Here is a 25,833-nt window from a genome sequence, read left to right on the forward strand (position 1 = left end):
AGTTGGTGATCTCTTGCAAACGCCAACGAGTTGTGAAGAAAGGAAAACATTTCGTGAGGGTGAGTGATGTAACGCTACTGACTGGGTCCTCTCCCTTTGAAATTCCTATGTGGAAGCCCTAGTCTCCAGGTCTGTGGAGATAGGGACTTTGGGAGGTAATTAGGTTTAGATGAGGTCACGAGGAGAGAACCCTCATGGTGGGATTAGTGCCCTTCAAAAAAGAAACACAGAAGAGCTTGATTCCTCTCTCTCATCCCCACCCTCTCTCTCACCACCTGCCTACACAGAGACACAGCAAGACGGCAACTGTATGCAACCCAAAGATGGCGCCCTCTCCAGACCCTGAGCCTGCTGGATGTCCAGTCTCCAGCTCTGTGAGAAATATATCCCCAGTGTAGGGGCCACCCAGGCTTCGGTCTTGTGTGGTGTCCGCACTGAAGAAGATGGGTCATATAGGGGAGAGGGGTGAAATGTAGCACCAGATAACTTGGCTCATCTCTTGTCCTTGCTTAACTTCTTTGGGCCTCAGTTTCTTAATCTGCAGAATGAGGGAATAGAAGTCCCCTCACTGCCAGCATCACGAGGTCATTGTGAGAATCCAGCCAAAGGAAGTTTGGGAAGGGCTTTTAAATTGCCAACAGAATAGCTTTTCAGCTCTTCTGTTGGAGATCTTTAATAATGTGTTGCTGGGCATCTGCCACTACACTTGAAATCCCAAAACTGTTTAGGCAAAAGAAGTGAAAATAAAAATGGGAAAAGAGATAGGTTAAGAGCTCTACTTTTTTTTTCTTTCAAATGCTGCAGGGTTGAACTCATGCATGCAACTTTTTAAGTGAATTTTTATGACTTGATTATCTAAAAATCTGATAAAACTTTCAAAATCCTTGTTGAGTTTCCTTATTAGAACTCATAAAATTATAATTCTGCTTGTTTAGATTATGTGATTCCTTTATATTTTCTAGTGTTTATATTTTATATAGCATTTTCTATAATGTTAGGAGGCAGCTAATTAAATTGATATGCAGAATCTGACAAATACTTGGCAAAGTAGTTACTGTATTTCAGATACTGTAACTAAGATATAAATGACCTGAGGTTAAATTGTACCTGTTTTTCAGGACTGTACTTATCCTATAATATTTTATCGCAAATGGCAGCTGGTGGCAGCATGTGATATTCAGCCCGGCTTCTAGGGACTTCTTTTCTGACTTTTAAAAAATATATGTTTTTAATTTTAGAGCAGATTTTGACTTAGAGAAAAATTGTGAAGCTCGTACACGAGTTCCCATAAACTCCATACCTTGTTCCCCAACCATTAACACCTGTCACAATAAATGAGCCAACACTGATACATTTTTATTAATGACACTCCATACTTTATTGAAATGTCCTTAGTTTTTATCTGCTGCCCCTTTCTGGTGCCAGGCTCCCATTCAGGCTACTATGGTGCCTTCAGTTGCCATATCTCTTTAAGCTCCTCATGGCTTTGACAATTTCCCAGACTTTCCTTGTTTTTGATAACCTTGAGGATTTTAAGGAGTATTGGTCAGGTATTTTGTAGATGGTCACTCTGGATTTGTCTGATATGTTGCCCATGATTAGACTGAGAGTATGAGCTTTGGGGAGAAAGATTTATAGACATTACTTAAATTTGGGAATATTTCCGTAGAGAGAATTCTCTGGCAAAAGGAAAAAAATCTTTCGACCTGAAGCAGCATGGTCCACAGCGGACATCTCATGACTGGAGGAGTCCTTCAAATAGGAGAATCTTCCAGCAAGTTTATTCTCCTAGTAGGTTTACTAACCCCAGGATGCCACAGATTGCCACAGGTCTGTTTACTGTGTTAAATCCTTACTTTTTGAAGACTTTCAACACAATCTCCCGTGGCACACCCTTTTATTTTGTTTTGTTTGTTTTGTTGTGGTGGGAAAAAGACTTCCAGTTTTGTAATAGAATTTAATTTGAAAACAGGGTTTGTTTGAAAGAAATCCTCTTTGGGCAATGTTACTGAACCTACATGAGGTGTCTGAAACCCCCATGCTTTCCGGAACATAAGCACGTGAAGGACAGCATGGGGTCTGCGGGCTGGAAGGAACTCGGTAATCCCGCAGCTGACCAGCTTTCTTTCCTAGAGGAAGAGTCAGATTAATGGAGTCCCTCCCACACCAAGCACCTGGGATGCTATTAAAAAATGAAATGGAAAAATGAAGTCTCTAGACACAGGTCATGCTGGGACAGACTGATATGACAACTGAGGACAAGCAAGTCTGAATGTGAATACAGGGAATCGCAGAAATCCTGAAATCCTCCTCCCAAGAATTAACTACCTTATTTAATTTCCCACAAAGCCTATGCTGTTAGTGAAAGGGAGAACAATTTTCCAAATATAGAAAAAAATAGAAACATTATGTAACACATGTGTATGCTCTATCTGCTGTTTGGTTTTGACAGATGACAAACATGCCTTGATGTACTGTGAGTGTTCAGTGACTCAGTCCCTTTATAATCCCATTGTAATCTTTGTAATGATTCTGTTACAGGCAGTGATAACAATAGTTTATATTTATTTACAGCCTATCTGTGTTTGACATTATTTTATCTCATTTAATCATGTCTACTCACTCTCCCTTTCCTTAAAAGAGGAACTTGAGGCTTTGAGAAGTTAAGTATCCTGCTGAAGGGTACACAGGTAAAGTCCAAGTTCACAGATGAACTCAAAGCCTGGGTTGTTTGGATCCAAAGTCTCGGGTCCTACAGGGTTAAACTACCTCTGTATCATTGAGTTCATTTCAAAATGCCTTCTGGGAGAGCAAGGACCCTATCTCTTCTTTTCTTAATAGATGGGGTCTCACAATTAATTTCCATTCATGTGGCACAGGTTTAGTAATATTTGAAAATAAGGAAGAGGAGGATGAATTATTACTACTGGTCATCACTGTCAAAGTAAAAAAAAAAAAAAAAATCAAATACTCTCATTTCCTAATTGACTCCCAAAGGCCAACAGTAAGATAAGAGAAGGCCAGCCACTCAGCCGCCTTTTCACCTGGAACTAGAGCTAGAGGGGATTGAATTTCCATGACATAAGATATAGTGTATTAATAGAAAATTTGAGGTATGAGATGGCCAATGATTGCCATTGAAAAGATAATTTGTTTCAGTTCAGAAGAGAAGGGGGTATGCCACATTCTGGGGGGAGGGGGGTGTGGAGCTCACACTAGGAAGCACCAGCGTCAGTCAGGAGGCAGAGGAAGGGGGAAGAACTATGGGCAAGGGCCTTTATTGTGGTTTCTATGGGCAGGAACAGGTGAGGCAGGGTGAGCAGGCTTGGGGATACAGGGCTGTGCCCAGTTGGCTGGAACCGGGCCCTGATGTGGTTAGGGCAGGTGGAGTATGAGAGCTGATGCAGAAGGTGGTTTGCAGTGTGGACTCAGGATTGGTTGGTTTGTATTTGAAAAGCACTCATGGGCCGGTGGTTTACTATCTCTAGGAACTGACTAACCCTAGGAGGTAGAGTCCCACTAAAGTCAGCCAAATCCCCAAAGGTCAAAACATCAGAAGACAGAAAATAAAAGACATGGTTGATAGTCTCCAGCTAGAGGATTTCTGGCCATTCTAAGTAGGGGAAGGCATACAAATGTACCCATAAGCCAGTGAGAAGCATCCAAAAGCTAATTCAGCTATAAACAATGGGTTATCTGGGTTATCTTAAAGACTTGTCACAAGTTAGTGCTTCACAGGAGAGCACAGAAAACTCAATGTCCATCAAGCATTATAGGGTATAATAGCAACAATTTCTCCTAAATCCAATTCATTAGCCAGCTCTGTTCTGTAGTCTAGTGTATGTAGTTTTCTCTCACTCTCTCCCGCCGTCCCTCCCTCCTACTCCTTCTCTCCCACAGACACATGGCAATAGTCTGCATAAATGTGAGCTCCGCTGTCAGACACCATCCATCTGTCCCCCTAATACACCCCGTACCATACACTCTCAATGCAGCGGGTCCAAGCTGACATGGATGAAGTGGGCCTTTTTATTTTTCTCTAAAGCTACAGTAAGAAACACATCAAACAAACTGAAGTTAGACCTGCCTCTTTGACCTCATAGATTCCTTAATGCCAGAAGCAGTATTTTCAAGCCCAACCACCATGCTGTTTCCTTCAAGAAATGTTGTCTTCATAGTAAAATCAAAGACCACATTATCTCAAGTTGCAGCAAACCCTTTATTCTCCTCATTAATGGCTCAAAACTGTTCAAGCCAAAGCCTGAACAAGTCCTGTGGCAATAAATGTGAATGTTTTACAAAGAGAAGAAAGAAATTGCAGAGGCTATGTTTCTGTTGACCGTACTTCTGAGCACTTTTCTTTGGCAAAGTCCTCAACCAAACTCGAATAAATTAGACGCAGTGCCGATAGAAGTAAAAGAAGTAATCTGTGAAGAATATCCCAGCAAAATAAGGATCCGTTGAACAGTCCGCTAAATCCTGTCAGAACAGAAGAAAAAAGGAATGATTAATGTAAGCGTTAGTTAACGTAATTGACCGATTGATTGAGTGATTGATTTCATGGTCTGTTTCTTTCTCCCTCCCTGGAAAGAAAAAGGCAAAAAAAAAAAAAAAAAAAAAAAAAGATAGAGAGAAGAAAAGAAAAGAAAAGTAAGCAAGCTTACCGGCGCAGCTACACGGAAATGGTACGTGCTGTCAAAGAACGGGGCTACAGGGAGGGTCCAAATGTGCTGATAGCCCTAAATAATGAAAGAAAGAGATCCATTTCATAACCGCATCTACCACTGGAGAGACTATCGTCTGAGAAAGCATTTCTTTGACTCCTCTAGGAAAGTTATCTGTGGCAACAGCTTTTGGGAGGAGTCACTGAAACACTCTGCAGGCTCTGAAGGACACAGGAAGACACAGCCGAGCCTGGTGATGGGGGTCAGCCAGCAAGGAGAAACCCTGGCGGGCGGCCCATGGCGTCCCGCTCTTCGTTGGGAGCAGAGGCTCTGCCACAATTCTAGACACACTTCTTCGGGGACAGGGATAGAAGGCCCAGGGGCTGGAAAGCATTACCTGTGTCATCTCTTGGGAGACTTCTTGGCGGCTTTGTGTCCTCTTGGCTCCCCTTGTACCATGGAAACATATATTTCCAAGGGTGAACTTGCACTGGAAAACTATCAATGGCTCTGTTGTGCTTCGAGAGACAAAAGAGAGAAAGGGCAAGGGGAAAGCAGTTACCAGCTCCACTGGACTACACCTTTGTAAAAAGAGATATGAATGGGAACATAACTTGGACACACACTCAGTTTCAGGGAGGCACTTTAGTACACTAAGCTTGTCAATGCCAATATGCCCGTTCACATCTCCTTATTACAGAAAGAAACTCAGTCCCAGATGATTACTGTGATAGACTTAAAGTTCAGGTTCCCCTCCCCCAAATTCATAGGCCTAAATCCCAGTCTCCACTGTGATGTGTTAGGAGGCAGAGCCTATGGGAAGTGATCAGGTCTCGAGCGTGGAGCCCTCATGAGTGGGATTACTGGTCTTCTAAAAGGTCCCCAGAGCGCTCTCTTGTTCCTTTGCCAGGTAGACACAGTGAGAAGATGGCCTTCTGTGAACCCTTCCCAGACACTAAGTCTGCCAGTGCCTCCACATGGGACGTCCCAACCTCCACCGTTCCACCAGAACAGTGGAAGGCAAATGTTTGTTAAGGCTCCCAGGCTATGATGTATCTGTTACGTCAAGTCTGAACCGATCAAAACCACCCGAGGTAGCCTCTGACAGCTCCAAGACCTAATCTCATGGCTGAAATCACTCCAGCAGCAGCAGTTCTTATCACCATAGATCTTAAAGTCATTTGTGGGGCACCTGGGTGGTTCAGTCAGTTAAGTGTCCAACTCTTGGTTTCGGCTCAGGTCGTGTCTCAGGGTGGTGAGATCAAGCCCCTCATTGGGCTCCACATTCAGCAAGGAGAGTGCTTGAGATTCTCCCTCTCCCTCGGCCCCTCGCCCTGCTAGTGCTCTCTCTAAATAAATAAATAATATCTTTTAAAATAAATAACTAAATAAATAAATCCATTTTGGAGCTATCCTTTCTCTTTTCACTGGCAGCTGAATTTGCATCTACCTGAAGTTTCCAGGATTTCAGATTCTACAAACCCCTGATCTGAGTACATACTGTTTGCAGCAGCAAGGTAAACGAACAGGAAGGGATGCGGGGCTGAGCCCCGTTAGAATTTACCTACTGTCATAGCTGTCAGAGTGGAAGGCCTGCCAGAAAGAATGATTCTCCTCTGGAGGTTAGCCCATTAATTACCATCAAGAGGATGAGATCCGTCTGTCTTTGGAAATGATCTTTTTGCACAAGTGGGACAACCTACAATCTCAGTTGAGTGTGTGTGTTATTTTTAAACCACCCGTATTAGAAAAATGGCTCTTAAACTAAAAAGCCTGATTTAGCATCTCAAGATGGTCTTCTGCCACTTCAGGGGATACACCATGTCAGCTTATTTCCCTCTATTTCCCTAGGAATGAATGAGGAAAGCCTATTCCGGGCTACTCAGGGAAGGCTAGAAGACAGTACATTTAGCTCTTGCTCTGCATGAGATGTGATGAGTTCTGAGTCACAAAATACTTGCTGCTTGAAACAAACCTTTCCAAGGCAAGCAGTTGGGTCGAGTGTCATCAACTCATTGTAGAAGTGAAGTTGATGAGAGAAGGAGTATGAAGCCTGCGTGAAACAGAGGAAGGGACAGAGCAGTGGGAAATGGATGGAGGAGGAAGGAGAGAGCTGGGGAAGCAGAGGGGGAGAGCAGAGGACAGAGGAAAGGGAAGGAGAGAGAAAATGTAGAGGGGGCAGAAAAGGAGAGACGACGGTCAAGAGACACAGAATAAAAACCATCTATCTCCCCGGGGAGGAGCTCACTGAGTCATTTGAGTGAAGTGGGTCAAGGTCTTAAAGTACTGTAATTATTTTAAATATTTGGTGAGAGTAGATTAAATTAGAGCTTTGTGATTCTGAAGGAAAGGTAGTCATAATAAAAGTTACCATTTATGAAGCACCTACTATAAGCCAGGAAGGGGCAATGTTCTTACATCTCTCATTTCATCAGGAAAATGATGGTTTAAAGGATGGGCTGAGTTTGAAACCCAGCTCCATGGCTTACTAGCTGTGAGTTTCGGGACAAGTGTGTTCAACCCTCCCCAGACCTAAACATTCCCATCTGAAAAATATAAACTAGAAAAGAAAAACCCAACTCGGATGGTTATTGTGAGGATTATATGACCCACTATTAAAGTGGAGAGTATCTGGCCTATGCTCTGTGCTCAGCAAATAGTAGTTATTAATTTCACTATTTTTTAAAAGATTTTATTTATTTAGGGGCGCCTGGGTGGCTCAGTGGGTTAAAGCCTCTGCCTTCAGCTCAGGTCATGATCTCAGGGTCCTGGGATCGAGCTCCACATCAGGCTCTCTGCTCTCTGTTCACCCACCTGCCTGCCTCTCTGCCTACTTGTGATCTCTGTCTGTCAAATAAATAAATAAAATCCTTTTTAAAAAAGAAAGATTTTATTTATTTATTTGACAGAGAGATAGAGAGCACAAGTAGGCAGAGCGGCTGGTAGAGGGAGAGGGATCATGACCGGAGCCAAAGGCCGCTTAACCGACTGAACCACCCAGGTGCCCCTAATTTCACTATTATTAACAGTGATTCCCAAAACAGCTCTATGTCTTATGATATTATCTCAAACTGATTTTATAGATAAAAACAGCTCTGAGAGGATAAGTGGTTTCTCCAAAAGGTTATAGAATTAGTAAGTGGCAGAGACAAATTTGAACCCTGGTCTGCCCAACTCCAAACTCTGACTCCTGGAACCCCTCTGGGGAGGGGGTGGGGTCTGCATTAGCATTGCTACCAGGAGCTCCCCATCCAGGGAGGTGTGCTATTCTTCTTGCTCCCACCCCAAGTCAAAGGGGCACAGGGCTAGTCTGCAGCTTGTAAACATCAAATCCTAGATCACTCCCATTTAACAGTTGTGAGTGTGAAGCCTTGAGTCTTTCCATTCCACTGAGGGAGGCCGGAAGACCCCCACCTCCATTTTGAAGACTCCTCCCTCAGGCCGGCCCACCTCTCCACCCAACCAGCGTCAGTGGACACAGACTGATAACGTCCCACCCTCTAACTTACTGATCAAATTGTGAAGGAAGTTCAGACTTGCTATTCAAATAGTGACAGAAGCAGAATTGTTCTCTACAGTTACTCACTTACTTGATTTCCAGAGAGAATTTGACATTGGTAGGTGTGTGCTTATTAACAGGAATATTGTAATTGTAATTTCCAGCGCTAATTATGAAAAAGAAAAAAATAAAACCACAAATCAGAATACACAGGAAAGTCTTCAAAAGTCTTTTGTTACTCATTATATACTGCATAAGTGGTGAAATAGTCTATAACAGACCCAGAAAATCAAATTTAGCATGGTAGAGCTTTATGTTTTTCAGAGACGTACTTGCCAAATTTCAAAGTGATCTCTTCAGGTCTTAATATACAAACTATACCACAAAGATTGATGGTTTGTTAGAACACACAGACGAAGTGATGGAAAGCCAAATCCCAGGCTAAATGTGTATAATCGAGTGCACAGGAAACAACTCTGGTCCCCATTAAGGAGACACAGATTTCAGGAGACAAATGAGGCAAAGGCCTCAAACCAACCACCCCTCTGGAAAGGAGGACTGAAAATAATGAATACCAGCTTCCCTACTCTGAATCACTCCCTTTTAGGCAATATTAGTAGGAAATGCCACGCACTTTCAGAACTTGAATCAACTAACATTACAATAGTCCTAATCGCATAATCGCAGTTCTGTGACTGAGAAAACTACGGCATCCACAGACACTCCTGCCCCACAGCCTCTGGAAGGGAGCTACTTGGAGCAAACGGGGGCTTCCTGGGATTCCTCCTATAATAAAAACTCCAGCAGAAAAGCATAGCATATCCAACACAAATTCTTATGATCTTCAAGGCCATACCTTATATGGAAAGACAACTTAAAACCAGATGCATTAGAAGAAGAGCTCATCATTTTAGATTCTCTTTAATCAATCCTAAAGTAAGTTGTTAAAAATGAGAACGCAGAAATAAAAGGAATTGATCTGAATTGGGATCAGGAGAGCCTGGTTCTATGGGGAAGAAGCTGAGATAAATGGAATTCACTTCCTACCATGTGGCCCCGACGTCTGCCCACTTCGCAGCCACCCAACTCAGTAGCCTCATCTCCCAGAGGAGAAACGGACAATCAGGGGGGATAAACACCTTGTCGAAGTTCAGGAATTTGAAACCCAGTCATCCCACGCTGCTTCATTATGTCACCCTAGCACATAATAATGTCTCTGACTTCTTTAAGCTCACTGAAGCTCACGTTCCTTAATGGCAGAACGGGATCAACTAAACCAACCTCAGAGGGATTTGGGGAAGAATTCCACATCATAATGAATGTCAAAGCCATAAACAAGTCATAAAGCACCATACAGTTTATTTTTAAAGCTCAGGGTCATCAACTTGAAGTCTAAGTTACATCAGGTTGAAAAGAAATCAGGCTGAGAATCCCAAGGATTTGTGACACCAGTTCAAAGTACAGGGTCTTGCCTTTCACCTAGCAATCACCCCGTAAAAATTTATCAGAGAAAGAAAAATAAGTCCCCATTCTTAACGCCTTCAACTTGCCTATCAGGCTAGCTGAAGCTACTTGTGGTCTGTGCTTAGACTCTAAATGCATCGTTACCTGACCACACACAATAGACACGGAGGTCAATGAGAACTTTTATAATATCTGGATTTTTTTTTTCACTCCTAACTGAAAAACCCAAGATAGGCTTTATTATTTAGCAATTAAAATAATGATATTCCTTGTTATTAAAATGTATAAACATCAGCTTATTCATTACTTGGAGGCATGAGTAACAATGTCCTTCCTATCGATACAATTAACCGGCAGCTCTGTGCCTACTGTATGTGTCCTCAGAGAGTCAGCCACAGAGCTGCCCCCTAAACTTTTTGCTTTGGACTCACCCATTAACATGGGAGGCTGGAATCATTGGAGCCGTGGTTTATTGACATTTGCTAATAGCAACCATTTTATGATGCCCTCGTCTACCATGTAACAAATGTGTTTTCACTTAAGGAGCAACGTAAGCACACATTGATTTTTACCATGTAGTTTGAGCTTCCATTCCAGCCTCAGAAACCCAGAGCCCTGAGTGAGTTCCAGAAACAATCGGGGTAGAATGGGGAGGCTTACCCACCTGCACTGGAGGCCTCGGCCACAATACCGATGATCTATTACTTGCTGGATTTCCATGATCTGAATAGAACTGATGGTTGTATCAATCCCTGTATTGAGAAGAAACAGAGGAAGTAAACTCTTCTGCAGAGGAAGACTATCCTGCTTCTGCAATGTCTCCAAATTACCCAAAGTGAAAGAAGAGTTTCCTAGATAAAATGGGATCCACTTGCATTCAAATGGAAAAAGAAGGGGAGGGAAGGGGAGAAGTCTTTTTTTTGTTGTTATAGTAAATTTTAAGAAAACTCATAAAAACCCACGTTCTAATAGGTAGCCCCATAACATCCAAAAGAATTTCTGGACCCTGGAAATCCAACTAAATTGACATTTATTGAAAATGGAGGGTGCCGTGTGAAATGCAATCTGCTCAAGAAAGAAAGCTTAAAAAAAAAAAACTTAGAAAACAAATGAAAAGTACAGTCAGAATTGAAGAAGAACATAGGAGGTTCAAATAAATTATCAAAATCCATGGAGATAAACCTCCACTGGTCTAACAGTGAGTGACCATCTCTAAGCCTCCTGAATGGTTAGATGCATTGATCATAAAAACGTAATCCCCATGAGTGTTCACTGCAGGGTGCAGCCTCTGTCCCCCATCCTCACTCCTGTAATGCTTTCACCGCCAGTTGCCACTCCCAGGGCCTCTACCCTGAAGCCAAAGGAAAGTCGCTTGGATGTAAACTTACAGTCACTCCCCCAGTCAGGGCTGGTTAGCGCATCTCTTGCCAGGAATGACAAGCTTCTGTCTTCTGAAGAGGAAAAAAGTCTGTCAAACTTTAAGGCTTGGCCAGGATGAGAAGAAACCCAGTATGTGTGTCCCTTTTGTCAGTTGAATGTTTCTCCACCCTTTCTCACTCCTGCCTTCCCACCCATCCAATGCCTACCTCATTTCTTATGGATCTAGTATGTTCTCATCTTCCCCCAGAAGCCATTTGTTTTGGGCTGAACTGTGTTCCCCAAACTCTTGCGTTGAAGCCCCGACCTCTCAGAACACGCCTCTATATTGAGACAGGGCCTCTCAAGAGACAAGCAAGTTAGAACGAAGCCGTTATGCTGGGCTCTAATCCAATCTGGCTGATGTCCCCCCTATAAGAAGAGATTAGGACACTCAAGACACCAGGGATAGGCAGAGAGGAAACCCTGCAAGGACACAGAGCAAAGGTGGCCATTTGTGAGTCCAGCAGGGAGGTCTCAGAAGAAACCAGACCTGTTAACACCCTGATTATGGACTTCTGGTCTTCAGAACTGTGAGAAAATAAATTCTGCAGTTGGAGTTGCCCAGTCTGTGGTCCTTTGTGATGGCGGCCTTAGCAGGTCGGATCACTGTGGCTCACGGCCCCTCCGCTCTGACGTCACCGCCTTACTACAGAACCACCCATGTGGTGATCAGATAGTGGTCTGTTATCACATCAAAAGTATGTCATCTCTGTTATTATTACTTGAATGTATTTTTGTCCTTTCTGGAAAACTCCAGAATAGGGAACCTCTATTAAAATTCTCTGATTTCTCTGTAACTCCTAGCATAATGTGATGCACACAGGAAAAAAAGAGAGCTTAAAGCCCCAGGTGGGGACCATGGTGCCAAAGCAGCAGATCAGTGGTGTGGGGGTCCAGGCCTGGCTTGTGGGGAAGGAAGGAAGTGGGGAGTGGTTTTGCCCTGTCACAGCTGAAAAGGCATTTTATTATTTTTTTTAAAGATTTTATTTATTTATTTGACAGACAGAGATCACAAGTAGGCAGAGGCAGGCAGAGAGAGACAGAGAAGCAGGCACCCCGCCGAGCAGAGAGCCGGATGCGAGGCTCGATCCCAGGACCCTGGGATCATGACCTGAGCTGAAGGCAGAGGCTTTAACCCACTGAGCCACACAGGTGCCCTGAAAAGGCATTTTATTTTATTTTTTTTTAAAGATTTTATTTGTTTATTTGACAGACAGAGATCACAAGTAGGCAGAGAGGCAGGCAGACAGAGAGGGGGAAACAGGCTCCCTGCTGAGCAGAGAGCCCGATGCGGGGCTCCATCCCAGGACCCTGGGATCATGACCTGAGCCGAAGGCAGAGGCTTTAACCCACTGAGCCACCCAGGTGTCCCCCGAAAAGGCATTTTAAAAGCAGTTTGGGAAAGGTAACTATTCAGAGGATTGTTGTTAAGGCTTGGGGGGAAAAATATTTTAAAGTGAATGGTGAAAGCAATTATTTAGTGGGTTACTAAACAAGTCTTTAAATAGAATTTTGAAGGTTTTGCAGTCTTTTTTTTTTTAATTTGCTGATTTTTTTCTCAAGTCTATGTACTGTTCATTGTATTCCTTCCTTTGCATTAAGTAATGTTTACATTTTTCAACATAGTTTGCGGTAAAACACAAAAACAGTAACCTCATTTAACAAGAGACAGAAGTTAATACAAGGTGTGTTGCTTTCGTAAGAAAGAGACGTGAGATCTAAAACAAGTTTCTATGCATGTTTCTGTGTGGAAATTCAGGATGGAAAGCAAATGCTAGAGCGCACATTACTTGGGTGCCATCACTCCTAAGTAAATCTGCCATGGTTAGGACTTCCTACACTAAGCACACAGGCTTGTTTACCTGTCCACAAAAATGACTGTGAGCTTCTAGAAGCCTGCACTCATCTTATGCACCTGCCATTGTCCCAGTAAGGCAATCCTGGGCTCTCTGCAGGTGCTCAGCAAAGTGGGAGGATGGAAGGAAGAGGGGAAGGGAAAGAAGAAGCAGAATCCATCACATACCCTCTAGAAAAATGTTTCCTCTTAAACACTCAAAGGGGAAATTGCCAGCAGATGAGTGCAGAGGGATGCTGGGAATGGACATGGGAACATGAGCTCCTTCACCCTATTGGCAAAGGGGAGGGAGAGAGAATTTGAATGAGAGGCAGGTTTCCGGAGCATCTTGCCTAATATGATCCTTTTCATTTTTTTTTAACATTTTATTTATTTATTTGACAGAGATCACAAGTAGGCAGAAAGGCAGGCAGGGTGGGGGGAAAGCAGGCTCCCCCCTAAGCAGAGAGCCCTATGCAGGGCTCCATCCCAGGACTCTAGGATCACGACCTGAGCCGAAGGCAGAGGCTTTAACCCACTGAGCCACCCAGGCGCCCCTATGATCCTTTTCATTAAAAAGAAATGGATCTTGGGGCACCTGAGTGGCTCAGTAGGTTAAGCCTCTGCCTTCGGCTCAGGTCGTGATCTCAGGGTCCTGGGATCGAGCCCCGTATCGGGCTCTCTGCTCAGCAGGGAGCCTGCTTCCTCCTCTCTCTCTGCCTGCCTCTCTGCCTACTTGTGATCTCTGTCAAGTAAATAAATTTTAAAAATCTTAAAAAAAAAAAAAAAAAGAAATGGATCTTGACACCTGAGAATTTTCTAGAAAATCGAATATATTTCCCTTTGGGTATAAATATATGTGCTGTCCAAAAGGCCTCTAGATTTCTTGGAATTCAGCTATTCCAATCGTTGTCAAGCACACATCCCCTGCTATGAGTTTTGCTTATGGTTGCTTCCATAGAAGGATGTGAATTTATACGGCAAATGAAACATAAAAAGAAGGGGAAACCAGAACTTTTCCATCTTGTCTGTTTCCATCCCTTACCTCTTTTTCTACTTTCCCACTGAATTTGCAGGAACAGGACTCATTATAAATTTTGGCAACAGAATTACAGAGTTGCCTCACTTCCAGAAAAGCATGTTTTCATGTTCCTGGAGACACAGAATCCTGTGATAGGATTTAGTATCTGATGGGACAACAGTATTTTTAAAAACAGTAATAAAAAGGTAAAGTTAAGGAGAGTTAATCTTGTGGATTAGAATTATGAAAATGGCTTTTCAAATGCAGGATTGGAAATAAATTTTAAATCTCCTATAAAACATTTCCAGTTTGTCACTTCTCTGAGGCAAGACTATTCAGTTCTGAAAGGCTGCTTATTAGAAAACTATAAATTCTCCTGTAGTCAAACAGGGGTGGTTCTAATTTTATAAATGTCTTCCAGTAATATTCACTATAAACTTAATATACACTTCCAGCAGTTTTCATTGTGAAGCTGGAGACAGATTTTGCAATCAGTGGAAAAGATCTCCTAATAAACTAAATTAGAAACTTCTGGAGAAGAAAGATTTAAGATGGTCTCCAACCAAAGCATATCCTGTTGTCGTAGAGTGTGTATATAGCATTACTTATAAAATTGTGCTGCATGGCTGAGTTCCAAAACAGCATCTTGGATACCTTTTTCTTTTCTGATTGAACCAGACTCATGCCAAGAAAATCAATGAGCCCAACCGATTGATGACTGTGTCCTTTAACACAGGGAGTCAGTTTCTTTCTGCCATTTGCTCTTCCCAGAGTTCTGATCTCCAAAACAAAATAAGCATGAATTCCCATGCCTTTCAGTTTCATGAGACTTTTTTTTAAGTGTTCACCAAAATTCTTAACATCTGTAGAGTTCCATAGATTTTTCTCCTCATAAGCTCTTTACTTTTTCCTATCTAACTCTGGCTATTTAGGTCTTCATTGGTTCCATAGATTAAAATCTAATCCATCGCACTCAGTTGGCTCCTCAGAGTAGAAACTCAATATTCCAAAATACCCACTCTCCACCTCTTGGTTAGTCTAACCCAATCCTTTTATACTAAGTGGGAGGGGGGGATAACCTTTCTGAGAGACTTTTTTTAAAAAAATATTTTATTTATTTGACAGACAGAGATCACAAGTAGGCAGAGAGGCAGGCAGAGAGAGAGGGGGAAGAAGGCTCCCTGCGGAGCAGAGAGCCCAATGTGGGGCTCGATCCCAGGACCCTGAGATCATGACCTGAGTCGAGGTCAGAGGCTTTAACCCACTGAGCCACCCAGGTGCCCCCTGAGAGACGTTTTATATAATCAGCTTGGGCCCAAAAGAAGAAAAATGGCTTGCACTCAGCATATCATAAAAATGCTGATTTCCCTTCCCTTATTTTACTAGAGGTCTTACCCCTTAGAAAAGAAGCTCATTATTGTTTTCTTGGGCTTGGTAAACTGCTAGATATTACTCTTCGTCCTAGAGAGTTATTCCAACATGTTTGTTTGGTTTTTTACCTTAACCATAGAATTTCTTTTTAAAATTTTTATCCTTTAATTTTTTTATTAAAGATTCTATTCATCTGTCAGAGAGAGAAAGCGAGCACAAGCAGGGGGAATGGCAGGCAGAGGGAGAAGCTGGCTTCCCACTGAGCAGGGAGCCCCATGTGGGACTGGATCCCAGGACCCTGGGATCACGACCCGAGCTGAAGGCAGATGCTCAACCGACTCAGCCACCCAGGAGTCCTTATTCTTCCATTTTTAGTTAGTTGTCAATGCCCCAGAAATATCTGGTTGAAAGAATTTGCCTGGCTTTCCCCACTTTCAGATTTAGGAACCCCAGTGTCACACAGTGCCCAGGACAAAGGAGAAGGATGGACCTGCAGCAGAAGAGAAGAGGCTTGCTTTATACCACAAGAAACACCCCACATCAGGGACCTCTTCTAGGCAACCTTGGAGAAGGGGCATGCCAAAGGGGCTTTCTAGAACCATAGAGGGAATACTCTTGGCTTCCTCTGGAGTTGATCCCTGGTACATGTGCACACGGTACCCAAATAAAGGAGAGATAATGGTGGATGGGCAGGAACCCAGGGCATGGACACAGGGGACTTAGGTTCCCGTGCCAACTGTGCTAGTCACTTACTGCAGAACCTTAAGCAAGGTCCTGAGCCTCCATTTCATCAGCTGGCCAGTGGGTGAGCTGGTATCAATCAGAGGTGTTCCTGACCTGGGGACCTTGAAACCCCAGGTGATTGCACAAAGCGGTCAGTGGCATCTGCGCCCTAGAAAAGTAACAATTCTCCCACGGGCTTGTACTATTCTTCAAATGTTGCCACAGGGTTAACAAAAATAATTTGACTAAAAGCTTAACAGTTTACAGTAACATTCTCCCTCTATGTATTTTCTCAGTCAAATAATTATAAAAGAAGAATGAATTAATAGTAGATTCTACGGGTTAAAAAGTTAGGTATCACTGGTTTACTGCTCTCACATTCTACAAGACTCTAAATCACCAAAAGTTTGCAGGTTTCTAGAAGGTGACAGTGAAAAGAACATGTAAATCCTTTCTATCTCTCTCCGGCTGGAAGAGAGAAGAGGAAACTACTCTCCCCATGTACCAGGGAGCCTGGCAGAGCAAGACTTACATTTCATTTTTACCCAGAGAAGCTGATGACAGCATCTAGGAGGACACAGCCAGGCACTGTGGAGCAGCCCTTCTTTCTCTAGGAGTCTCTTCGGAGTCTCGCCTACTTGGGCAATGGAAAACATGCAGGCACCCAATGTTCCAGAGCAGAGAGCAATAAGCCTTTATCCGGTTTGATAAGACTGTTCTGCCCGTGAAGAGCTGGTTGCTACAGGAAGGAGTTTGCTCAAGGGTCAAGAACATTTTTGAAAATGAAGATTGGCTCAGTCCATGACCTCTTCCCATGCAGGACCCATGGTTGCACCTCTCTCATAGGTGAGATGGTCTCTTCTGAGGACCGCCCTCAGACGAGGCCACCAAGTAGACCCAACATGGGCTCCCGAGGTAGGAAAAGGATTGACCAATCACAAGGGTCTATGTGCTTTCACGAGAGATGAAGGCTTTAAGGGATTTTTTTTTTTTAACAGTACTAGACTTTTCCGTATTTGCCACTACTGAGAATATGATGACTGAAACACATTCCTTTCTTCACATGGAAGCTTTATCTTTGCCCTAGAGTGGTGCATCTCATCCCAAGTTCAATCAAAAGTTGCTTTCATGAGAAAAACAGTGCAAGCATGGCCTCCTACAGGTATAGGGGAAAACTCTCCACACCTCACCCCTCATTGGAAAAAGATGGAGATAACAGTGCCTGTCTTTCAGGCTTGTGGGGATGGAATGGTTTATTCATGTAGATGACTTATGGCAGTGTTTTTATGTACAGCAATATCTCATTCCATCATGATGGTGATGGCAGTGGCAATGGTGAGGAGGAGGAGGAGGATTTGTAGAAGTTATTCAACTCTAGGATATGCAGTAATATCAAAAGGGAAAAAATCGGGGCGCCTGGGTGGCTCAGTGGGTTAAAGCCTCTGCCTTCAGCTCAGGTCATGATCCCGGGGTCCTGGGATCGAGCCCCACGTCGGGCTCTCTGCTTGGCAGAGAGCCTGCTTCCCTTCCTCTCTCTCCGCCTATCTCTCTGCCTACTTGTGATCTCTGTCTGTCAAATAAATAAATACAATCTTTTAAAAAAAAAAAAAAAAGGGAAAAAATCACACCACTGCCTCCAAACTTCAACCAGTGACCACACTGTACATGTCAGTCATTTGGACAGCCCAAGAAATTCTGGTTTATCTTCTTCTAGGCATACGTTAGGTCTGCACTTTATCAACTGTTTTTTTATTTTTTTTTAAGATTTTATTTATTTATTTGACAGAGAGAGAGAGAGATCACAGAGAGAGAAGCAGGCAGAGAGAGAGGAGGAAGCAGGCTCCCTGCTGAGCGGAGAGCCCAATGCGGGGCTCGATCCCAGGACACCGGGATCATGACCCAAGCCGAAGGCAGAGGCTTTAACCCACTGAGCCACCCAGGCGCCCCTATCAACTGTTTTTTAGATGAGACATGACCAATGTCACTTGCTTTGGCCAATGAAATGCAAGCAGAAGTGACACATGCTACACGTAGGTGGGAGCTTTAAGAGCCATGTTCTCTTACCACTGCTACAGAGATTGCAGAAATATGGATTGAAGTGGAGTCTCCATGAGTTCGGTTCTAAAGGAGATGATGAGTGAGAGCCCTCTTTTGATCCACATTTGACAAAGAGAGAGAGTCAGAAATCAATTTCTACTACATTAAGCCACTATAATTCAGGAGCTGTTGCTGCCACAGCATCCTGATGGATAAGCCATGCTAATATGTATGTACTGCTGTGGTTGCCATCATGATTCCATACCCTTGTTGTGGATGTGCAGAAGGTTCCCCAAAACAATAATGAATTAGTATCCATTTGGATGTATTATATATGGATTTACAGAGATAATTATACTTTTAGCCCTTAATCAAGTCTCCATAATTTTTAAAAAATATTTTATTTATTTATTTGACAGACAGATCACAAATAGGCAGAGAGGCAGGAAGAGAGAGAGGAGGAAGCAGGCTCCCTGCTGAGCAGAGAGCCCGACGTGGGGCTCAATCCCAGGACCCTGGGATCATGACCCGAGCTGAAGGCAGAGGCTTAACCCACTGAGCCACCCAGGTGCCCCTCCATAATTTTTTTAACATGAAATATCTGCTTCTTAAAAAATTCTATGTGGTGTGTGTGTGTGTGTGTGTGTGTGTGTGTCTAGGAGGAAGAGACAGATATTCTGACAGTGGTTGTGATTTTCACTGACTTGCAGCTTACCCTGAACTCATTAGACTGCCAAAGCCTTTTACATTTTGCCCTGCTTGGTTTGGGCAGAAAGCCCAGATACGACATCATTTTATAAGTTCTAAGTGAGCCAGAAAATCTACCCAGCCACCCAGGATTACTTTACATGTTCTACTATTACTATCTTTGTTGGCAATGGACAAATGAGACCTTTTCACTTACTCAGCTATAATTTCATCACTGGGCAGGGAACTCAATCTTATAGAGGACTGCAGGTTTGCGTACTTGTGTTTTTAAAGAGACTGCCACGCCAAAGAGAAAAGTAGAACCATTGTCTGGGACCATTAACAGATTAGGCAAGTGAATATTTGCAAAGTAAAACACGTCAGGTTTCAGAGTCCTAGATGCTTCTCTTTGAACATTCTTTACCTGCCCACGGCCTCTGATGGGTTTCCTCCTCCTGAGACATCGGCCTTCGCACAGGACCAGAGGGGACTCCTCTCTTTCCCCAGATGGGGCAGCAGTAAGTCTCCTGACAGGGCAGGATCTCACAGAAAGTGATTTCTGGTACTCGGAAGGAGGACTGTGTGGTTGCCAGGGATGTATTCGGTGCTGCAAAGCATCAGGCAGAGGGGAGGGAAGCGACAAGGTTAACCTGAAAAGCTGGTTCTTTTGTTGACAAGTCACAGGAAAGAGGGCCGGGTTTGAGAGTGAGGAATGTGAAAATCTTAAATCTTACCTGAGGGGGAGGCTGTGGGCAGCAGGGCGGGCTCCTGAGAGCTGGTGATATTGCTGGAGGAAGAAAACTAAGTGATTAATGAAGGAGGCCTTCAAGGATCCTTCTCCCCAAAGGAAAACAAGACCAAAACTCTCACCTCAGAGGAAGATTTGGGGCACGTTGGTTTTGATCTTTTAAGCTAAGTATGTAAAGAGAGACTATCGTCAAGGCACTGTTAAAAAAAAAAAAGAAGAAGAAGAAGAAGGGAACATTAAGTGACAGATTTGAGTTCATCTGTATCTCACACAACCAGCTGGCCAGAGATACACTCTCAGAGGCCACACAGATGGGGGGGTGATGCAGCCACGGCTGACAGAAGCACCATGGAAACCAGCACGGTTCTGCTTCTCTGCCCTGGTAAGAGAAAACCCTCCCCCTCCTAGAGCAAAGAGGCTCTGGGGTGCTCTGCACTGATGGATTTTTCCAGAGAGCAGCCCCCTGGCCCTGGCAAGCTGCCTCAGAAGCGTCTGTCACCAGTGGAAGATTACAAGAGGAAGCTGTAAATCGCTGGAGGCAACCCTCTGCTCCCTGCAGGAAAAAGTCAGAGCGGAGTTCACATCCCACTGGTGGAGGGTGTCCGCCCCGTGGCCCCGGAGAGGAAAGGCCGCACGGTTTTAGTCAGGCGTAGACGCCAAACCCTTTGGCTTCTTCTCTGACATCTTCTGTCTGCCTGTCTTTTCAGAGCACAATACACCTTCACACCTGGCTCCCTAGACTCGACTCCTCATTACACTGTTCCCCTTCAAAGGTGGTGGATTTACTATTATTAAATATACACAAGGAAATATGCCACATGTTTGAATTCCACTCATAAAGAAGAAATTTCCAGAGTGTTCTCAGCAGCAGCAGGTTACTGCCCAGCAGACACAGCCCTGTCTGGGGAAAGTGGTGCTGAGCCCCAGAGATGCCGGCAGACAGAATCCGTTGTGTCACCCTGGCAACTGCTTGCTGTGACCCAGTCTCCCTCACTTTGTTCTCCCAGATCCCCCTCCGTCTCCCTACAGCTAATCCTGAAGTGCTCTTTCTAATTTGTCTCTGGCATCTACTTCAATGCATGACCCAGAGAATTTCCAAAATTATAGAATGAAATGGACATCTGCTCCTTTCTTTGGGAGCGAATTCTGGTTTTGACCCTTCTTGCTACCACAGGCCAGAAACAAATTTAACAAGCCCCATGACCTCTCACGTATGATCTTAGCGGTTCACGATACTGGAATTCATAAGGAAATTCTGATACACATGTTTAAAAAGCAGTCTCTGTACATCAGAATTAGACTTCTTATAGCCATGCTGCTGGGTTTTCACAAGACACTGTATCTCTAGAGAGGTCTGCTGTGTATGTCTGCTAAAGTAGATGCTCATACCGTCCTGAGCTGGGAATCCCAGCAGAGGACAGCTTGCTTAGGAGAGTGAGAAAAAGACTACGGCTTCCAGTGGGGATTCTGTGTCGTGGTGTCTGTCAGCTACCTGGGGTGCTTCACACAGTGGGCAGTAGCCAGTGAAAAGCTGAAACACTGAGAGGAGAGGAGGGTACAGAGAGAGACTCACACTACCTTCTATAACTACCAGCACCTTGGCACTACCCCTTCCTTTGCCTCTCAGAACGACTGTGCCCCTTGAGACAAAGCCCAAAAGGCAGTCCTTTCCCACACTCATAAAGCATTTTTGGAGAGATAAATATGCCTGTGACCACGCAAATAGACCAAAACAACAAGGTCCAGAGGACAGAGGCAAGATGACCAAGGCCTGGAGCCTGAGGGGAGATCCCGGCAGCAGGATCCTGCACACCAGAGCCCAGAGAAAGAGCCCTGCTGAGGACGGAGGGCAGTCAAGTCCCCCACTGCTCACAGCGAATCCTTAGTCCTTACTGCGTTTGCTGGCTTCAGCTGCTGGGTACATTTGGCTGCAGTTTCAATATGTTATATATCTTGGGGTTATCTCAAAGGCCCTTTTGCTGTGGGGTCTTCACTGAAGAGTCTAGAAGAATTCTAACAAATAGGAGTGTCCGGGGGAGAACAGATTGTACCTGATTGCCCTCTCTGACTTCCCCCAAGTAGACAGGAAAAAGAACTAGCAATTTCAGACAATTATTTGTAAGACTGAAACACACACACATACACACACACAGCATAATGAGCTACTAAAAATTATCAGTTGATTGAAAAAAAAAATCATCCTTCATCTCACATTTAAGTACAGAAAGCCCATGCTTTTTTCTCTAGAATATGAGTTTAAAAAGGGCCCCTTCAGGGCACCTAGGTGGCTCAGTCAGTTAAGTGTTTGCCTTCAGCTCAGGTCATGATCTCAGGGTCCTGGGATCAAGTCCCACATGGTGCTCCCTGCTCAACAGAGAGCCTGCTTCTCCCTCTGCCTGCCACTCCCCCTGCTTGTCCTCTCCCAGTCTCTCTCCCAAGTAAATAAATAAAATCTTTTTTTTTTTTTTAAAGGGCTCCCTGTCTTCAGAGTACATAGGTCAGTCCCCAGTTCATAGGTGAGAAAAGGAATATGGGAAGAAAAAAAGCTTGGCATAGCATAACGATGAAGTTTTTCTTACCAAAATGCCATCACAGCAATGAGTGTTATAACCAAGGTCTGGAAAACCCAGTTAGGACACAGCTGTTTTTTTCCTGAAAAATAAACCTGTAAAAAAGATTCAGTCAGAAGCTGTGATAAACCAGCAATGCTATTTGCGAGAAGGACCCCTGAGGACTCTCTCCCAGCAGGGAATTTTGCTCCTCCCAGTGGGCCGGCAAGTGTGCTCTCTTCAGCCCACATCTCCCCGCTGCCTGTCCCTGAAAATGAAGTTCTTCCAAAGCCTAGCTCAAGCCTCTCCCTTTCCTTGACATTCCAGATTACAGTCACCTGTCTTTTCCCCGGCATCCCACAGGACCCGCGTCTGTGCCATTCATTTCGTGCTTATTCTCGAAGTTTTATGGGAGCAGAGGACCTATCAGACAAGATACTGTCAGGACCCAGGTGTTCATTTCCTTTACTACAACATCCCTGAAAATCAGAAGGTCTTCAAGACGTGATGGGATAAATTCCAGTGGAAGAATTTCAGGCATCATGACACATCATGGAAAAGACTTTTACAATCCATGATAAAAAGTACTCTTTAAATCATCCACATTGGTACTCAATTCTGCTGCCTATTTTTAAGGACCGTTCTGAGCCTGGGTCTTACTGATTCTTATCCCCATTCAACAAATATTCATTAAGCACTGCTACGTATAACACTATAGGGACTCTAATAATGAGTAAGTTATAGTCTCTATGAAGCCACTGAGGCAAACCTGTAAGACTGATACATACTGGCATAAAAACTTGCATATGAGGAATGGGCCAAGAACGACAGAGTAGACAGCTGTGTAATTGGTGGTGAATCTGGCTGAAAAGATAGGAGGGGTTTTCTGTCCACTTTAATAAGGTACCCCTGAAATAGCAGCTTCCCTACGAATGCAATAGGGAGTGTTCTCTTTGTTTCCACCTGCAGAATACAGGCTAGAATTGTGCTTTTTGTTGGAAGAGAATGGGAGGATGGTGGTAGTTAAGAAATGGTTTAAAATTGGTCTTTATTTGAATTTCTTGGGCAGGTTATCTGAGTAAATAAAATGTTCCTCAACGTTATACTGGGGTTTGGGGTGGGGTTAGTCATATAAGTTTTTAGCCTATATGTAAACCCGTAGGGCTCTTATAACTGAGTCACCCATAAGGGCAGCTGGAAGCCATTCTGAATAGCAAGAAGGGAATAGTTTATACCATTCTTATATCTCACTGGAACCGTGCAGAGGAGGGTCTAATAATGTGCTGGGCAGAGAAGGGACTCAATGAAATTGTTGAATCAGTTGTACTTAAATAGCATTAATCTCAGGATAAGAGCTGCCCCTCTAACCTCCTCCCCACAGCTGCTGGGTTGTTTTAAATCTCCATGCATTTGCTTCAAACCCTTTGACCTAGTGTAGGGAAATGACCTGAGACCTGGAGTGAGGCTTGGAGCCAGGTGCTGAACAAGTCATCTAAATGTCCTTGATCCTCATTTCCCTCATCAATAAAATAGGAATGATAAAATAATACCTGCCAACATTTCAGTTATGGGGTGGGCCAACCAATCATGAAATGGTTCTCCAATTCAGGTCCGCATGAGAATTACTTTGGAATTTATTAAAAACCAAAGGGCCCTAGAAAATTCCGTGCAAAGGCCTGAAGGTCTTCCTACCTCATCCCAACCACCAACACACAGCAGGGGTCACCCATCTATCTCTTGGAGGTAGAGAAAGAGAAGAAAGGAAGAGGAACGCTAGATCGGGTGAGAGCTACACAGGAGACCTCAATCTTCCTCCAGAACAAGTATTACCATCGGCAGCTGTGTGGAAGTTGCGGCGAGGCCCAGCCAGATTTCTTACCATCTGGTAAGGCCCACCAGTTGCTCCCAGCCAGCTCCCAGCACTTTGCTCATTAACATACCCACCCAACCCAAGAGTAGCACACTCCACCCACACACAATGTTTCAATGACCTAAGGATCACAGAGGCTCTGAGGAACAGAGGATACCTAGGGGTTGGTGTCATGAAGGGAAAGTGAACCTATGGGAATTAGCCAAGACCTCCTGCAAAGACACCACAGGGGAAGCAAAACATCCCCATTCCTTCTACTTTCTCCAGCTCCCTGGAACACTCTGATAACATGCCAAAGTATGAGAACCACTCAAATAGTGGGATTGAAAATGCTAATAAGAGTGAACACTTGGGGTGCTTAGGTGGCTCAGTCAGTTAAGCCTCCGACTCTTGATCTCAGCTCAGTCTCAATCTCGATCGTGAGTTCAAACCCTGCATTGGGCTTCACGCTGGACATGGAGCCTACTAAATTAAAAAAACAGAAAAAGGAAAAGAAAAGAAAGGAGTGAAGGCTTATACAGAACTTATTATGTGCCATATTCTCTTCTGAGTGCTTTATATATAAAAATTTACTTAGCCCTCATGATAATTCTTAACAACCTTATGAGCGGGGCGCCTGGGTTGCTCAGTGGGTTAAAGCCTCTGCCTTCGGCTCAGGTCATGGTCTCAGGGTCCTGGGATTGAGCCCCACATCGGGCTTTCTGCTCAGCAGGGAGCCTGCTTCCCCCCCTCTCTCTCCCTGCCTCTCTGCCTACTTGTGATCTCTCTGTCAAATAAATAAACAAAATCTTAAAAAAACAACAACAAACCTATGAGCCAGGTGCCCCAATTTACGGAGAAGGGGAAAAAATGAAGGTTCAGTTCCTTATGCAAGATCACACTGCTAGTAAGTCACAGAGCCAGGATTTAAACCAAAAGACATTTGGCTCCAGAATCCGTGCTCCTAACCACTGGGCTAGGCTGCCTCACTTTTTCTGTCCGTAAAGCAAGAAAACACTCTACAACTTAGATATTATTGTTATCATTCAGAAGGTTTTCACGGCATACCAAGGGAACCCCTATGTCTGCCTTCCTCATTCTGCATCCCCAAGGACTGGCAGACACAGGGCCTGTTCTCATAAATGACACATTCTAGTTAATATTCTGAGATAACTGCAAAATAAAGAGATTCCCTGGGTACCAAGTGAGAGCTAGAGGTTGCATGTGACCCAACGTCATCGATCGGGGCCTCCAGGGATGTAGGTACCGCTCCCTCCATCCCACTGCAAACTGTTAGTGCAAAGGGCACCTTTCTTACACAATATTTTTAATAGTCTGTGTTTATCGAGCAAACTGCTCTGTGCTGGGCACTGTGGCTAAGGGCTTCCCCTTATTTAATCCCATGACTAATGTTTGCAAGGTAGATATTATTATTATCTTTATTTCTCAATGCAATTAAGTAACTTGGCCAAGGACACGTCTACATACATATTTATCCATATATTTACGTTTCTTGGTATACCAAGTAGCTTGTCAGCAACAGAACATTTTAGCGGTTTTTAGTAGAATATTAAACTCTTCCTGAATCCTTTTAGAATAGGTCAGTGCGGTATAACATGAGTAGAGATAAAAGGGGCCAATGGCCCACACACCAGGTCAGCCCTTAACAGGATATAGATGAAGGTCATGACTCTGCTCCTGGGAAGGGCCAGCTGCGCAGCACGGGTGGGTCAGAGGGAGCAAGCAGAGTCTCCCAGCTCTCTGTGAACTGCAGCTAGAACGGGAATACTGCAGCTTCTCCCCCACTCACACTTCTCTGCTCTGGAGAGGGCATACTTCAAATTATTACATGATTAACCTCCAGCTTTTACTGTACATTTACTGTCAATGTTAACCTGTTTGAGAAAAGTTCTCTTTATTCATTAATAAAACTGAAACACTTTACTCTTACAAGAAAGTGAACACCTA

General features: G+C 44.0%; 1 protein-coding gene across 1 annotated transcript in view; it reads right to left on the reverse strand.

Moving 5' to 3' along the window:
- Window positions 1–4,201: 4,201 nt before the first annotated feature.
- MYRFL (myelin regulatory factor like) overlaps window positions 4,202–25,833 on the reverse strand; it is a 120,383-nt gene continuing 98,751 nt past the window's right edge. Inside the window, exons 16-25 of the mRNA XM_080812201.1 lie at window positions 22,047–22,132; window positions 19,590–19,664; window positions 19,454–19,506; window positions 19,144–19,326; window positions 11,016–11,078; window positions 10,292–10,379; window positions 8,255–8,329; window positions 5,062–5,182; window positions 4,665–4,739; window positions 4,202–4,479 (exon numbers count right to left, since the gene is read on the reverse strand). Of these exons, the coding sequence (XP_080668327.1) occupies window positions 4,393–4,479; window positions 4,665–4,739; window positions 5,062–5,182; window positions 8,255–8,329; window positions 10,292–10,379; window positions 11,016–11,078; window positions 19,144–19,326; window positions 19,454–19,506; window positions 19,590–19,664; window positions 22,047–22,132 (906 nt within the window). The 3' untranslated portion in view covers window positions 4,202–4,392. The remainder of the gene's footprint in view (window positions 4,480–4,664; window positions 4,740–5,061; window positions 5,183–8,254; window positions 8,330–10,291; window positions 10,380–11,015; window positions 11,079–19,143; window positions 19,327–19,453; window positions 19,507–19,589; window positions 19,665–22,046; window positions 22,133–25,833) is intronic.

Source organism: Martes martes, assembly GCF_963455335.1.
Source record: "Martes martes genome assembly, chromosome: 8".
Classification (NCBI taxonomy): Eukaryota; Metazoa; Chordata; class Mammalia; order Carnivora; family Mustelidae; genus Martes; species Martes martes.